General features: G+C 46.8%; 1 protein-coding gene across 1 annotated transcript in view; it reads right to left on the reverse strand.

The window, feature by feature from the left end:
• Positions 1-16,085, reverse strand: part of PLD1 (phospholipase D1) — an 83,059-nt gene that overhangs the window by 38,426 nt on the left and 28,548 nt on the right. The window contains exons 4-8 of the mRNA XM_014938832.1: positions 8,826-9,011; positions 8,034-8,161; positions 7,592-7,737; positions 6,550-6,658; positions 4,829-4,894 (exon numbers count right to left, since the gene is read on the reverse strand). Coding sequence (XP_014794318.1) covers positions 4,829-4,894; positions 6,550-6,658; positions 7,592-7,737; positions 8,034-8,161; positions 8,826-8,979 — 603 coding nt within the window. The 5' untranslated portion in view covers positions 8,980-9,011. The remainder of the gene's footprint in view (positions 1-4,828; positions 4,895-6,549; positions 6,659-7,591; positions 7,738-8,033; positions 8,162-8,825; positions 9,012-16,085) is intronic.

Consider the following 16,085-nt stretch of genomic DNA (forward strand, 5'->3'; position numbering starts at 1 on the left):
TCCGTACCACCAAGTTCACCAGCAAATCTCAAATTGAAGCAAGCTGCCTCCTCGCAGCTCCTCCTGCTTCAGCAGAGATTGCAGAGGAACGTAACAACACCCAAAGCCAGTGAGAAAGCACAGCCACGATTACGTTCACCTCTAAAAATAGGACACCGGGCGATTTTGACCGAGCAGGCTTTTCTTGGCACAGCAGGACATTCCTAACAGTCTGCTCGTTATTGAGCCCTGGGCCCCATTAGCAGGGAGAAACGCTTGCTGTGGGTGTCTCATGCAGGACAGGTCTCTGGCAGGAGAAGCTCTGCGATGGAGCTGCCTTGCACGGTGGAGACTTGCCTGCACCCAGGCACTTTTCACTTATTTTTGCATAAAAGTAAGTATTTATGGGTGTTGATCAGATCCCCCTTCAGCCTTCTCTTCTCCCGACTAAAAAGACCCAAGTCCATCAGGCTCTCTCAGTAAGGGAGGTGCTCCAGGCCCCTCAGCATCTTTGTAGCCCTCTGCTGTCCCCTCTCCAGCAGTTCCTCAAGTGTTCATCAAGCAACACCAATTAGGAATGTTGGTGTGTAAAAAAAATTAAGAAAAAAATAAATTCCGGCAGCTCGGAGGAGATTCCTCAGTGCAGTGGAAAATATCTGATGGGATGATTGATTATTATTATTATTGCTGCGCTAGCTATTTTTACCCTTACAGTGCCTTTCATCCGAGGTGCTCATCATTCGCAGGAGACCTGAGAGGGGAAGGCAGAGCAGGGAGATGCTCTCATCCCCTTCACATCGGAATTCCTGCGCTGCCCAGCTGCCTCCCCGGGGAGCCGGCATCCCACTCCGGTTTCAGAGCCATCCACAGTGGAATATTTTAAGTATGAGACACCGGCCTAGAGAATGCAGTTTCAATGACATTGTTGTAGCGATAAAGAGAAAAAAATAATATATATATACACACAAAACGAGATGGGAGTGACCAGCTGTGGAAAGACAAGCTACGGAAGGTGGAGAACCAGCTGCAAGGTGCAGGAGCCACGGTGTAAAATGACCCCGTTCCGCCAGCAATGTCGACCACGCATGATTTATGTAAGAAAAAATTTTATAGAGCATCTCAGAAAGAATTACAGAATCACAGAATGATACGGGGCTGGAAGGGACCTCTGGAGATCATCTAGTCCAGCCCCCCCTGCCAAAGCAGGTCCACCCAGAGCAGGTCGCTGCGTTTTCATTCCGATGCTTGTTTTTTAATTTAATGGGTTAAAAAAACAACCCATGGAGTTGATCAGCAGCTGTGGCTAGCAATAAAATGAAATTACACCACTCTTCGAAATAATATTGTTCAGCAAAAGATACCAGCTGTTTCTTACACAAGAAACTAGCTTATACTTAACCCAAAAAAAAAAAAAAATTAAACATGCTAAAGTTCAAGTGCAATAACTGAAAATACTGAAGGGTTGGGTGGGGACCTTTGCAAAGGTCTGCAGGTCCAAGTGCCATATCAGAGGCAAAACAGCCACTCTCACATATCTGAGTTCTTCTTAATGTTGGACCCCTTTCACTTAAGGTGAGGTTTTTACACTCCCCTACTCAAGCTCATGCAAGTTGTTACAGGCACATGCACTACGGTTCAACCAAATCTTAATTTTCATTTTGCTTATGCATCTTTCAACTATTACAGCTCATAAAAAAAAAAAAAAAATGCAAAGGCTCAATTAATAATTTTTTTTTTTATATGGAATACAGTTAAGCCCATGGGCCCTGCTTCCTAATGGTCTGGGGCTATATTACCCCAATCTCCACTTCCCAGAAAAAAAAGTGTGGACAATTAACACACTGAGATTCCCACAACATTCATTTTAATGGTAATTGTCTTGAAGCATTTCAACCCAGAAGTACTATAAAAAAAGGGCTTTGGAAAGGACTAGAAGATGTGAGATTTAATCATAAGTCACGCTGCCAAAAGGGAGAAAAAAATCCAATTATGAAAGGCTACAAAGCCTGGGGTCTGATCACAAAATCCAATGCATCCCCCGACCTATTTCTGGACTCCACACAAAATGCTCTGCTAGAACAAAAGCTGAAAAATTAAGGGAAATGTGAGAAGGCTGTAAATTTTGTCAGAGCTACAGATTTTGTAATATTTTTTTTGTAATTTTTTTTTTTTTGTAATTTTTTGTAATTTTGTCACAGATGGTCATGGTGACCATCCTGTTGTCACCATGGACCTGACCCTCAACCCACCAGAGACTTCAGGTCTGCAAAACTGTCACAAAGTCTCCCAGTGCATGGCACATCCTCAGGACACTGTGATTCCCCTCACTGACAAATTAACCACAAACGCAAAATAAAAGTAGTAAAAAAAAAAAAAAAAAAAGGCAAATTAATTAAATTGTGCAGGCCAGATGTAAAAACACCTCTGAGAAGACGCAATTGACCCAAGCAGGCTCTTCATGAGGACAGAGGGTTACTCATCGGGCAGGTCACACCTTGCCATTATAACTCCATGTCTGACTTCACAAAGAATTTAGGATTTTGAAAATCACCTCCATGCATGAACTTGACGAGAGGAACACGCAGGAGTCAAAACATCCTCCAAAATTAAGATAGTTACAGCATTTTTCAGCGTCCAGGCAAAAGATATCTCAACCACAGGAAGAGCAAGGCCCTCATTTTGTTCCAAGGAGAACAAACACAGTTCCAAGGAAAATGCCAGAAACCTTCACTTTAGTCTCTGGCCTGAGAATGGAGGCGGATTGTTTTAAGGGAAGCATTTTTCTCCCTGTGCTTTCTTCCAGCATGGCCTGCAGGACCCGCTGCACTTAGCGGCACCGCTAGTACTCACTGAACACTTTGCTGCGGCCAAACCCAGCGAGAGCCAACAACAAACTGAGAATTTAACCCGCTGCACTTAGCGGCACCGCCACCATTAGCTGCAAAGTACTCACTGAACACTTCACTGCGGCCAAACCCAGCGAGAGCCAACAACAAACTGAGAATTTATGTGCAAAGTGACATCTGGCTCCAGGGACAGAAGGGTGATTCAGCGCAGGAGGAGGGGAGAACCCCACAGCTGCCCGGGCAAGGCAGGACCGCGCGTCTCCTCGCCTCGGCCACCCAGCAGCCTGGTCAAAAGATCACCCACCTTCTTACATGAGCAGAAATTCTCCAAAATATTTTAAAAAAAAAGAAAAAAGGAAAAAAGCAGCAATGCCTGCCTAAAAGTGACAAGATGGATCCACACTGTAAAGTAACTCTCCCCCGCTTCGCATATGCTACTGATCAAAATTGCCAAGTTATCCCGATTTTGCCTCTAGAACAAAAGATGACTATTTCCCACACGCAGACTAACACTGCTCTTGACTGCAGAGGACTTTAATCTCCTCATCCTGCCCCCAGAAGAAGGACCCTAAGAAACGCAAGTCCTCTCAGCCCAGATCTGGACTTAGAATCATAGAATCATCTAGGTTGGAAGAGACCCTTGGGATCATCGAGTCCAACCATCTACCCTACTCTACAAAGTCCTCCCCTACACCATATCCCCCAACACTACATCTAACCGGCTCTTAAACACATCCAGGGATGGTGACTCAACCACCTCCCTGGGCAGCCTCTTCCAATGCCCGACCACTCTTTCTGTGAAAAATTCTTTCCTAATGTTCAGTCTAAACCTACCCTGTTGGAGCTTGAAGCCATTCCCTCTCGTTCTGTCATTAATTACCTGTGAGAAGAGACCAGCACCAACCTCTCTACAGTGTCCTATCAAGTAGTTGTAGAGAGTGATGAGGTCCCCCTGACTTCTTGCAACCCCAAGCATGATGGCCAACCCAAAGCACGATGGCCACCGCTTGGGCACTTTTCCCCATGTAACACATGGGGCTCAACACAGCCAGCTCTGCAACAGCAGCACACACTGATTTTGGGCACGACACCCAGCTATGAGCTACCCAACACAACGGAAATCCTGCAAAAGAGCTGAATTCCTACCAAACAACAAGAAGAGTTGAAGAGAAGAACTGGCTGCTACAGATACCCTAAGTTTAGTCTACATTTCTTGTTTGAAAACCAAGTGTTCCCAGTTACCAGCCCTTGCTCAGAAGTATCACTAAGCTCTGCAGCTACTCGATGCACGCATCAGGTTTTGCTGGTAATACAAAAGACAGAGTAAGACTGTCATTATGCAGCCAAGAAAAGGGGAAATAAATTACCATCCCAGGGAGATGTTACAGCTGCGGCTGACAGGTGAGGACTACTGAAGAAACATTTGAGGATGCCTTTCAAAGGGAATATTTTTGCTTAAAATAGGCCTGAAGTTGGATTTGACATCTCTCCTCATTTCAAAAAGACTATCGACTTGGGGAAATAAGCCAATTACCTTTGGAAGCAACAAAATACCTGCAGAGGCGAATGGGCCTCACTCATACAGACTCAACAACACCAAACTGCAGTGAAATTGCACAGAATAGGAAACTGAGATGAATTTGCACCCAGGATCACACACAAAGGCCGGACTGAAGGGCAATGGTTTCGAGTCCAGTGCTTTAAGTATTTAAAATTTCAACTTATCATCTTAAACACTTCCCAGAATTAAACAAAAACCCACTCCACGGACTGGACTACCTTGAGGAGGTCATTACTGTGTTATAATAGTGACCTCCCAGAGTGAGCCATTCACTCTCCTCCTTTTAATCATATTACACCCATGTTGGAGAAATCAGCTAAGCCAAAACACTTGCAAAACAGCTGTAAAATGTTTCTTATATAAGCTACATGCCTTCCAATAAAATCAACGTTTTTAAAAGCGATTTATTCTTTGGCATTTAAGCAAGCTAATTTCTACTTACTGTTCCATGGTAGTTCCTGTACATCGGCATTTTTAGGATCTTTGTCAAGTAGTCTTCCAGCTGTTTCTACAATTAGAACATTGAAATTTTAGATAAGATGCAGGAATTTTCAAGAAAAAGCCCCCACAATCCAACTGTCTGGCATTAGGAAGCAATCAAGAAATCAGACTTTTCAGCTTGAATGGATAAACACATTATTATGTGGTCACAGAAGATTATAGCTCAGCAGAAAGCAATCAAGAAATCTGACACTTCTCAGCTTGAATGGATAAACACATTATTATGTGGTCACAGAAGATTATAGCTCAGCAGCATCAAACAGTTCGATCACAGGTTGTTTACTATTCACAGATCCGTGTTTGTACCTTCCACCAGAAGACCTGTTCCTCAGCGCTGTCATTTTAGAGGTCAACTTTCTTGATGAAGCCCAAGTTTCAGAATGTCTTTAAATACAACATCAGTCCCCACTGTTTTTGACCCACACGAGCTAGCTTTGTGAGAAAACACAGGCTCAGATGCAACCGGGAGAGCCTACTTCACCACAACACCAACTTAATGGCATGAAGAGCATGGTGGCCATGCTGCCCTGTCCCAAAGCCATGGGGAGGGCAGCGGCTGGGTGACCGGTCGCTGGAGAGCCTGTCCTCCCCAGCCAGGAGGGGAGAAGAGAAGAAACCATTACAGGAGAGATGTTCTCTTCCCATCCTCATGGTAACTAGGCAAAGAAGAGATGAAGCTGTTTGGGCACAGGAAACTGGGCAGAGTTCCACAGGACAAAAGCCGAGAAGAAACAAATGCCATCAGGACCTTTGTCCTTCTCAGTGTTAGCATCACAGAACGGAGCTACCTAGGGGGGCAGGAGAGGGGATACATCCCTATGGTGAACGCTGTGGGCTTCCCACAAGGAACCCAAGGTGAGGGGTGAAAGGGATGTAGAAAACATTTTTCTTCCTCTTTTAAACCAACATCTCTCCTGAAACTTTCCGGGCAGCAACGAAGCCACGCACAGCAGGGAGGGTTATCTGCACTGCACAGCCACAAGGCACAACCTTCTGGGACCAGAGACTTCAGCAGCAGAAAAAACGATAAGCACAGGGTGAACCAACACGGGTTGTTCATGTTTTTTTTTTTTACAGACTCTTGTTGTTTTTTAGTGGCTTTTCTCTTTTTTCAAGAAGCTGCAATGAAGAGGTAGGAAGACATCCACCCTCTTCATGGAAGGGCCCATCTGTTAACATCTGATGAAGTTACACGGAACACGTGTGCCTCAGCTAAAATTACCCATTTCAGCATCAAGAGCCTGACTGTCATCTCCTCTTTCAGGGGAGGACAGGACTGAAATCTCTCAGGTTTTGATGGCCGCGGTGGCTGCCTCCATCACGCAACTTGACTCTGCAAACTGCTTCTTTTATCTTTAAAACACAGCAGGTGGGAGGAGGGGACCTGCCACCCTGGGCATCATGGTTTTCCTCAACTGCAGAGAGGAACCTCACCAGTATAAACCCTGGGAGAAGCAGCACCCTTTTTGCCTGGAGGCGAATTTGGCGTTAAGTGTGTGGACTTGTCAAAGTTAAGTTTGTCAAGCAAAAGACTTTAACGGTAATAAAATAAGAGCTTTGGTAGTGTGTGGCTTTGCATGCAACATGCCTGGCATCTCTGCACCTCAGAAGATCCCCCAAAGCATCTCTCCAGCCCCCACACAGAGCGAGGCGGGTGCTTACCCTCCTGCTGGAGAAGTGCTCTTCCCGCACCGTGCTCTCCGCCGTGTGCGGCAGACTCGGCATCTGCCTCGGCTCTCCCCTTTTGATGGATTGTCTTCTCACCGTGTGGCTGGAAGGAAAAAAACAACAAAACCCCAATGTCGTGCCGTTGAGTGCGCGCATGCCTCCATACGCTACCTTTCTTCTGAGAGGCTTTTATTTTTCCCCATCCAAATTCTTAAAAACTGAGAGATGGGTGGGCAGGGAAGCCAAAGGAAAAAAAAAAAGGAAGTGTGGATTCATTTAAAAGAAGCCAGTATGCTCCAACTGGCTCACAAATAAAAATACAACCCAGAAACATCACAGCTTAACATTTCAGGGTCTCCTTTTACCATTTTAAGGAAAGGGAACCTAAACTCTATTTTTAGGGCATTATGTTCCCCCAGCTCTTAACCCCTCATAATTTCACCCTTCCCTTTATCCCCACAGCAGGATGCTCTTACCCAACCACACAAAGGGAACCTAAAGTCTATTTTTAGGGCATTATGTTCGCCCCAGCTCTTAACCCCTCATAATTTCACCCTTCCCTTTATCCCCACAGCAGGATGCTCTTACCCAACCACACCACGTCTCTTCCCATGGCTTCCCTTACACTTCCAGCCACCCCAGGCAGGGCTGACCACCTGGAGACCCCCATGCCTCCCACATCCAGCCCATGCCAGCAGACAGCTGCACAGCACCAACCATTTCCATTAGTTTTAGCATTAGCATAACCCTTCTCCAAGTTCAAGGCAAATTCTGCTCAAAAGCTGATGCCCTGGGACCCAACATGCTTCCTAGGTCAGTAGAGAGATGCTCACACTGCTTAGGTTATAGCTGCTGAATAGGTAGAGATGATGTATTTTTATTATAGCTGCTAAATATTTGTAGAGACTAAATTCTTCTGCCCTCTCCTCCTTACAGCAAACTAAATGGGACTGGTGAAGCCAAACCAAGACGTTATTAAAAGAGAAAAGATCACATCATCCCAAAGCCCACCACATCCGTGGGGCTACACACTCACCTCCTGGTAGGGATAGGGATGCGCACGAAGGCTTTGTACCTCAGCAGCTCCCTGTGAAACTCCTGGAAGTGCTTGAACTTCCTTTTCACCTGCCAGGTGAACTCGCCATGGGTCAGCTCGATGGTGTAAACGTTGGGGCTTGGTACCTGCGCAGGAGAACACCACCACGAGGGGTGAAGCTTTGACAGAAGTCATTTTCCAGCAGCTGCTCATCTAAAGAGCCCTCATTCAATTTTACTTAAGGACCATTCCACCTCACAATTTCTTGTTCTGCTTTATTAGGTTTTATAAACAGACAAGAAGCCTTCTCTCTTGAGCCTTTTTCTGAGACACAGGCATTCCTGCTTCCCCAGCTCACAAACAAGCACACGCAAAATTAGCCTACAAACAGCATTTTAATACAGTTCCGTGGAAAGGAAATGAAATTTCTGGAAGTTCTGACCTTCTTCGTGGAAGTAAAGCGTTCCACTTCCAACACACGCACTCGGATGGGACATCCCGTGAGGTATGTCTGCGTGCCCGGCTCCTTGAACCCACAGGTGTGGTAGATGGCAGAGAAGGGAATGCACGCTGGAAGGACCACAAACCCCATTAGTTCAACAGCCTTGTAGCCATTAACGAGGGCATGAAAGCCAGCAGGTAGTTGCCATACTTTAACACGGGAGCATTTACACAGCAGCATTAATTGCAGTAAAATACACCAGGTTTTATTTAAGAGAGCTTAACAACAAGCTTTCAAGGGACTTGGCTTGAAGAGCTCAAGTGTAAGAGTAATGCTTCCTGGTCCTAAACCAGGGTCAACACATGGGCTTGGTAAAACCACTGATGTTTTCCCTGTCAACGGATTATTTGTTATTAAATCCAGGCGGGACATGGGGTGAGAACCTCCTGAAAGGAGGTTGTAGCAAGGTGAGGGTCAGCCTGTTCTCCCAAGTAAAAGGTGATAGGACAAGAGGAAATGTTGGTGCCTCAAGTTGCACCAAGAGAGGTTTAGATTAGATATTTAGGAAAAATTTTTACACTGAGAGGGTTATCAAGCATTGGAACAGGCTGCCCAGGGGGGTGGTGGAGTTGCCATCCCTGGAGGTATTTAAAAGATGGGTAGACGTCTGAGGAATATTGTTTAGTGATGTTTTCTGTCAGCGTTAGGTCGATGGTTGGACTCAATGATCTGAAAGTTCCCTTTCAACCCAGGCAATTCTGTGATTCGATGAACACACAGGTGTTAACTCACCGGCACCTTTTGGGTCATTTAGCACCTCCGAGTCGACCTCCTCCCCCTCGAAGTGGAGCTCCCTGGTGTCCAGGCTCTCGATGATGTTGCTCATGTCTGCAGCGATCTTCTTCAGCGTCGACGTAGCTGCATGGCTTTCGGTTCTCAGTGACATCTCAGGGACTCACACACCAGAGCCACAGGGGGCTGGGGAAGAGAAAGGAGCAAGGCTGTCATCTCCCCCCTCCACAAACACCTCAGCACAGGCAGGGCTGAGGGAAACCCCCAGCAGACTGTGGTCCCCTCTTCCCTCCAGACCCTTAGCCACATCCATCCCACAGTCAGGAGAACTCCCATCTGTGGGATCAGGGGCACCCCAAATGCCCACAGAAAGCCTGGGAGCAAGATGGGTAGAGGATGCAGCTCGTCCTCACCCTTCCAACAGCCCCCCAGGGAGCTCACACCTCTTCTACAGCCCAGGAGGGGCCGCAGGAGACCAGTCCACTGCCCCTTCGTGACGGGGACAGCAGGAAGGCTGTTGCCTGCTCAGTGGCACTTGGAGATGTTTGGGCACTGACGACTACAGCACTTCATCCCCACCCACCCATACCAAGAGCCTGAGTCAGGACAAAAATGGGGAAGGAGGAAGTAAAAGAAAATTTTAAAACGTTAATTTAAAAAAAAAAATAAATCAAAAATTTAAAAAAGAAATTTTAAAAATGAAAAATAAAATTCAAAAATTTTAAAACCTCACAAAACCCCAAAACACCCAAGATGTGAGGCATGTCCACTAACACCGGTGCAAGCTTTCAGCACATTTGAGTATTTGCAAAGCATCTTCTTCCTCCTCATCCTCCTCCTCCAGGCTCCGCAACTCGCTGTGGGGCTGCAGACCAGGCTGCCAGTCCCTGCTGACAGCCAAGCTACAGCTGCTGATGAAAAGTCCCTTCAATCTTTGTTCTGCTCTGCAATAAATGTCATAGCTCGACAACTACGCTGAGAAAACACAGATGGGACAAACAGGCAACATTTTACAGAATCCAACACAAGGATGCCCGTTTATATTCATGGAAGCTGTGACATTGTATGACAGAATGATTTTTATTATTTTTTTTAAAAGGAAAAAGTGCAACATTTCTGATGTTAAATTCTGCAAAGAGCACTGCGCAATTATTCTTGAGTGAGCTCCACAGAAAGAGCTGGACATGTCGTAATTTGGAAATAATTTAACTTTTTAATAATTCATGTGTGTAGCTGCTTTTGAAAGAACGTTATTATTGTTTCCTCTTGAAACAAGCACATAATTTTACTACTGCATAGGGCTGATATCATATAAGCCCAAAACCACGTTAAAATCAGCTGCCTCCAGGAAAAAAAAAAAAGAAACAAAAAAAAAAAAAAAAAAAGAGTAAAATCCTTTTGCACACAGACTTGAATCAAGAAAAACTGGGTCAATCTCTTCTCTTATACCAAAGTACATGCAGAATCAACAGCTTCATCTTGGGAGCGAGGGCTCCCAGGGTGTTGGTGGCTGGAGGTTTGCTGGACTGGCACGTAAAAAAAAAAAAAGGAAAAAAGGATTTCTCTACAAAGCAGGGATAGAGAAATAGCATTCCCAGGAAGGAGGCTTTCCCAAATAACCCCAGGGGTGGTAGGGGGGAGCCCCAAGCTGCCCCACACCGGGTGGCCGCACTTTCCTGCTCTGCACCGTTGTGTACAATAAAATCCTATTTATTTCCCACTTGGAACTCCAGGCAAATAATTTCTCTGGCCATCTCTAGCAGGAAATAAAGCAACATCTTGCCTCGTGTTTCTTCTGTCTGTATTCACATTCAGAAACAAAAGACAGTTCATTATTTTTTCAGTCTGAAGAGACACTCCTGCTGCATGGGAATTTAAGGCACTTGCCCGAAGAAGAGGTCTGTCCGTACTCTGTACGTGCCCTGCCAGCAATTACATGTGAAGGAAACCAGCAGAGAAATACCACATCGACAGGGCTGGAGGAGAAGCACGTGGAGAGGAGCCAACACAGAAAGGATGTGCATCCTCCCTCCTCCTCCTCTCCCCGCCGTGCCAGGTACTGCCGGGCTCCCCTTGTCAGATAATTGACGCAGTCAGTTAATGGATAAACAATTAACTAGTATGCAATGATAATTTGCTAAGGACCACAGCAGGGCTGCATAACTCAGGATTTTTTTTTTTAAAGCTAAATCTGTTTTCACAGCTGGCACTGACAAGCCTGCGATAAAGCAGAGCCCAAACTCAGTTGAACCCGAGTCAGTCCCAGCAGCAAGATTCCTCCACAGAATCACATGGGGCTGGAAGGGACCTCTGGAGATCATCTAGTCCAACCCCCCTGCCAAAGCAGGTCCACCCAGAGCAGGTTGCACAGGAGCACGTCCAGGGGGTTTTTAAACGTCTCCAGAGAAGGAGACTCCACCACCTCCCTGGGCAGCCTGTTCTAGGGCTCAAAGTAAAGAATTTCCTCCTCATGTTCAGGTGGAACTTCTTTATGTTCAAGTTTGTGCCCATTTCCTCTTGTCCTGTCCCTGGGCACCACTGAAAAAAGACTGGCCCCATCCTCTTGACACCCACCCTTTAAGTATTTTTAAGAATTGATCGGATTCCCCCTCAGCCTTCTCTTCTCCAGACCCAAGTCCCTCAGCCTCTCCCAGTAAGGGAGATGCTCCAGGCCCCTCATCATCTTTGTAGTCCTCTGCTGTCCCCTCTCCAGCAGTTCCCTATCCTGGAGATTAAAGCCACTTTGAAATTAGAGCCAGATTATGGGCTTGAGAAGGAAAATGTGATTTGCCCATGGCCCTGCCAGAACCCCTCAAACCTGGGCAAGCATCTCCAACATGGCTGGTTGCCACAGAGCCAAGGGGCACAGGGCAAAGCCAGCCCTGGGCGGAGAGGGTAGCCCAGGGACCAGCCAGAAAGCTGGGACGTACCATGTCCCTTGGAACGCTTCTGTAAATTGTTTTATTGGGCTCTGCTCCATAAGAGCTGTTTAATCCCTCACCCAGAGCTTCCATGTGGATACTGCCAGTATTGCCATAGTGTCCTGGGTTGAGAGACACAGGACTAACTTCTCTTCTAATGCTGGGAAAAATTGCACTTTTAGAAGACTCTAGTGTCTGAATTGGTGAAAATATTTACTTCATAGCCAGCCAGGCTCTGTGGGATTCAAGGTTGTAGTGTTTTCGAGCCTTGCCAGGCCCAGGGACAAGGAGGAGCAAGGCCTGGGCCTTTGACCCAGTCTGGCCAACAGGGATTATTTCATACCATGAACATCACAGTCAATACAAATTAGAAAAGTTTGCTTCATAGCTCTCTCTCCCTTGATGGCAGCGGGTCCAGACAACCCCTTGCCCCGGTGCCGGACCCCTGAGGCCTTCCCTTCCTCCTGAGGCCATTGCGCTGGCAGTGTCCGCCATTTGCTGTCCCTGCTGGGAGCGCACGGCTTCCCCCTGACAGGATGGTCTGAGTATAATTCTTGTACATCTTGTATCAGTATTGGGATTAATACTGGTTCTTTAGTATTATTTTAATTATTTAGTCTTAGTCTATTAAATCTATTTATATTTCAACCCTTTGTTTCTTTGTGTTCCCCGATTCCCCTTTTCCGGGTGGGGAGGGGTCATTGGGTGATAGAATAATTGTCTAAACAACAAGAGGTTGTTAAGGGTTTTCTCAAACCATAACACATGGGCAAGGGGAGGAATGAAACTGGACTAATCTGCAAGGGGCCGGGCACAAACCCATGTGCCAAGTGCCGTGACCCGCCATTCAGCAGCAGAACAGAAAGGGGCTGCGCCATGAAGGTGCTGTCTGGCCAGTGCCACTCACTGCCTGCACCAACGATGATGGGTCGGAGAACTCGCTGATATCATCAGCTTTGGAGGCTGCAATTTCGGGAAGGACAGAGGGAGAACTCAAAAGACGCTCTGCTAATTGCAGAAGGGTGGAAATTACGGGATGAAGTCCCTAATAAACAAAAGTTCAGCATTTGGCAGTTGCCATCCAGGTGAGCAATTAGGCAGTTTGTCAAAGACAAAAAAAATAATATAAAAGGAAAGGAAAAACAAACCTGGAGAAGAGAACACTCTGTTCCTCCTCCCCTCCTGCTATAAGGTCTCCCCATCAGCCCCAGCTCCCCACAAAGACCCCCAGGACCCAAACCTGCCACCCGGGCAGCCAGGAGCTGGCATGGCCACCTGTATATTGGCGGAGTGAAGGTGCTGCTCCGGCTTTGTCCAGCTCAGTCTGCCTGGGCAACAGCAGCAAGGAGGAAAAGCTCATTAAAAAACACTCAGCAGTAAAGGAAAACTTCAGAAAGAACAAGCAAACGAGAAAAAAAGGAGATGGTAAAAAACTGAAAGAGGGGAAAAAAAAACATACTAAAAAACCCCACAAACACTGCTGACACCACCTTTGTCCAGCCCAGTTTTCAGATTAGTTATTTCCTCTTCCAAACACAACTTAAACTCCCTGCCTCCCTTTGCCTGGCTGTCTCCACAGCACGCAGCCCTAAAGCTCTTGAACTAGTAAAATATTGGAAATAGTGACTGCACCGAGAGTCAAGGTTTCAACTACACGACTATAAAAAAAGATAAGTATCTAAATTAACTATATTAATCCCTGAGCCCCTGTGAATGTATTGCAAACCCATAGCTCAATCCTGCAACTTCACAAGCCCAGTATCTATTTTTGTTATTTGCCATTTTGGTTATGCTTTAACCCCAAGGTATTACTTAAGGGATCATATGACAATCTCAGCCTTTGCTAAAGAAACAAAGTTTTTCTACTTGTTGCAAAGGACAACGAAAGCACGGCTTTAAAGGCATGGAAACCAGCAGGCAGAAAATACATATTTTAGTAAATATTCATGAACAGTTCTGTCTTTTGAAGAAATTCGAGTCCTGATGTGAAAATGTATACCGCTGGTAATAGCTCGGACGACCTAAAATTTGGTCAGCCCAAGTTTGTTCTCTTAGATCTATCGTGCCAGATCTGCAACTGGCTCAGATAATCACTGCTCCCTAACGAGGTTACGATGCTGAACAAGCGCCACGCAGAGCTATGAAACCAAGAAAGCCTTCACTTGGGAAAGGGAGGAGGAGGGAAAGAGAAAATACATCCATTAAAAACAGGCATTTCCTGCTAATGGCTCCCAGGGTTTGATGCTCTACATCAGCTCCCATCCCCAGGGCGAGAAACGCTATAATCCCTGAAAATTACCCTCCTTTCAGTTCTCATGACATCTCTCCCAGCACAGTGACCTTTGGGCCAAAGGCTGTGACAAGCAACCTCTGTTCCCATAGTCAGTTCCGTCCCGGTGCTGGGACCCACGTGAGCATCCTGGCTGCACCAAGCAAAACCAGATGGGCTGGGGATAAAACAGAGGAATGAGACAGCATCATTAAAAAGAAGAAAAAACACCCAAAACAAAACCCAAACGACTTGAGCCATTAATTTCCTCTCTCCTCTCGCTGCTGCCAGGCGCCTGGGTGCCACACAGGCACTGAGAGCCCAGATGAGACGCCAAGGGAATCCTACGCGTGATGCCCTCAACAGCTATTTGCCCTGCCTGGTGGTGATGAAGCTTTTCCATGTAAATATTTCCTAACTCATCACATCTTAAACCTAAAAATAGCTTTGGACCACTCCATGGAGAAATACCCTCGGCTGACAAGAGCCCTTTTTTTGAGGAGTTATTTGCCAGGCTTGTCACCAGCCCCAGATTTACACCCCAGCACACCTTCCTTCCACAGTCCTGGGCAGGCATCAGACCTCCACCAAGCAGTTGGGAAATGTCCCCCCCGCAGCTTGGGGTCCCCACCAGCACCTGCAAAAAGGGTCCTGCTTTTCCAGCCCAGGAAAACCACACACCCATACAAATCAAGAGACATGCACTGATTTTAGTTTCCAGTATACCCTCCCACACTCATCAAAATCCACAGGCTCTTGTAGACGGCAGGTAGCATGTTACATTCTCTAAGCATGAAATTAAAAGATGGGGGGGGTTCAAAAGGGCTCAGCAACGGCTTAACCCTGCTCTTATGTTCCGTATCTGGAAGCTATTTAGCCAGATGAGCCAGCATGGCACATGGAGACGCCTCCTGAAAATCTGCCCTTCTGGATGCTCATACTCCAGGGACAGCGCAAGAGGATTAGGGTTTATTTTTTTAAAGCGCACAAAACAACCATTGAATAACAACCAAAGCGTTGCTCCCATCCCGGAAAGATCTGGAGAAGAACTGAAATGCGTATCTAAATGAATAACAAACACTATGTTCAGACACAGTCCTGACCTAAGTCTCTTATCTTTGCTCCGGTCCTGATAAAACCAAAACATTTTAAAACACTGTTTCCAAAGCAATTATTCTCAAAGTCCCTACATTTAATCCTAACACCTCTAAAGGCAGGAAGCAATTAGTGCCTCCCACTTTAATGACTGTAGCACAGTTCCTTGGATCTGCTTTATTGATTTCCATAGTCCTTTCTGCGGGAGGCTCACAGCCTGCCCGGAGGAAAAGCTAAATCATAAGAATGCCCACAGACTGCAATCGGGGACGAGATGCTTCTAGACTGGGACTGCCTGGAAATCACAGGTAAATCTGTGGATGTCCCTGCTGGGGCAGAGCCCCTTCTGCCCCCACACCAGGTCCTGCAGCGTCTGTCCCTCAGCGTCTTGTGTGAGAAAAAACACAACCAAAGGACCAGGCGGGTGAAGGGAAACAATGAGGTAAGGCACTGGTCATCACCGGTCAGAACTGTCATTACCCAGTGACTAACCCGCTGCCGCAGCCAGAAAACCCTTCCGTGCTGCATCTCTCCCCACACCCAGCACCAGCCTAAGCGTCAGGCCCTTCCCAAGGACTCGTTTTATTTGGTTTACGGAACAGTGACATGGAAAAAAAACAAAACACAAAACATCAACATCCCCCGATGAGCAGCGGCCGCTGATCTCACCCCCATGTGCGGGTTGTTGTGGATCACGCTCCCCCCCTGCCCAGCAGCAAACCCAGAGCACAGCCCTGCTCCCCGGGGCTGCTGTGGGAAGCCCACCCTCCCCTGGGGAAGGCGGTCATTAGGCATTTATCAGTGATTAACGTCATCCCTTCCCGTACATATTCATCAGCACATTTGGATTCCTTGGGCACAGACAAGAGTGTTTGAGCACAGCTCTCCCACCTCGTGCTGGGCATCCTCCAGGGAGCTGTGCTCAACCCCCAGGTCACCACGAACCCCCTAATGCGGTCACAGCACACACTCTGC

This window comes from Calidris pugnax, unplaced genomic scaffold (genome assembly GCF_001431845.1).
Source record: "Calidris pugnax isolate Ruff unplaced genomic scaffold, ASM143184v1 scaffold52, whole genome shotgun sequence".
In the NCBI taxonomy this organism is placed as follows: domain Eukaryota; kingdom Metazoa; phylum Chordata; class Aves; order Charadriiformes; family Scolopacidae; genus Calidris; species Calidris pugnax.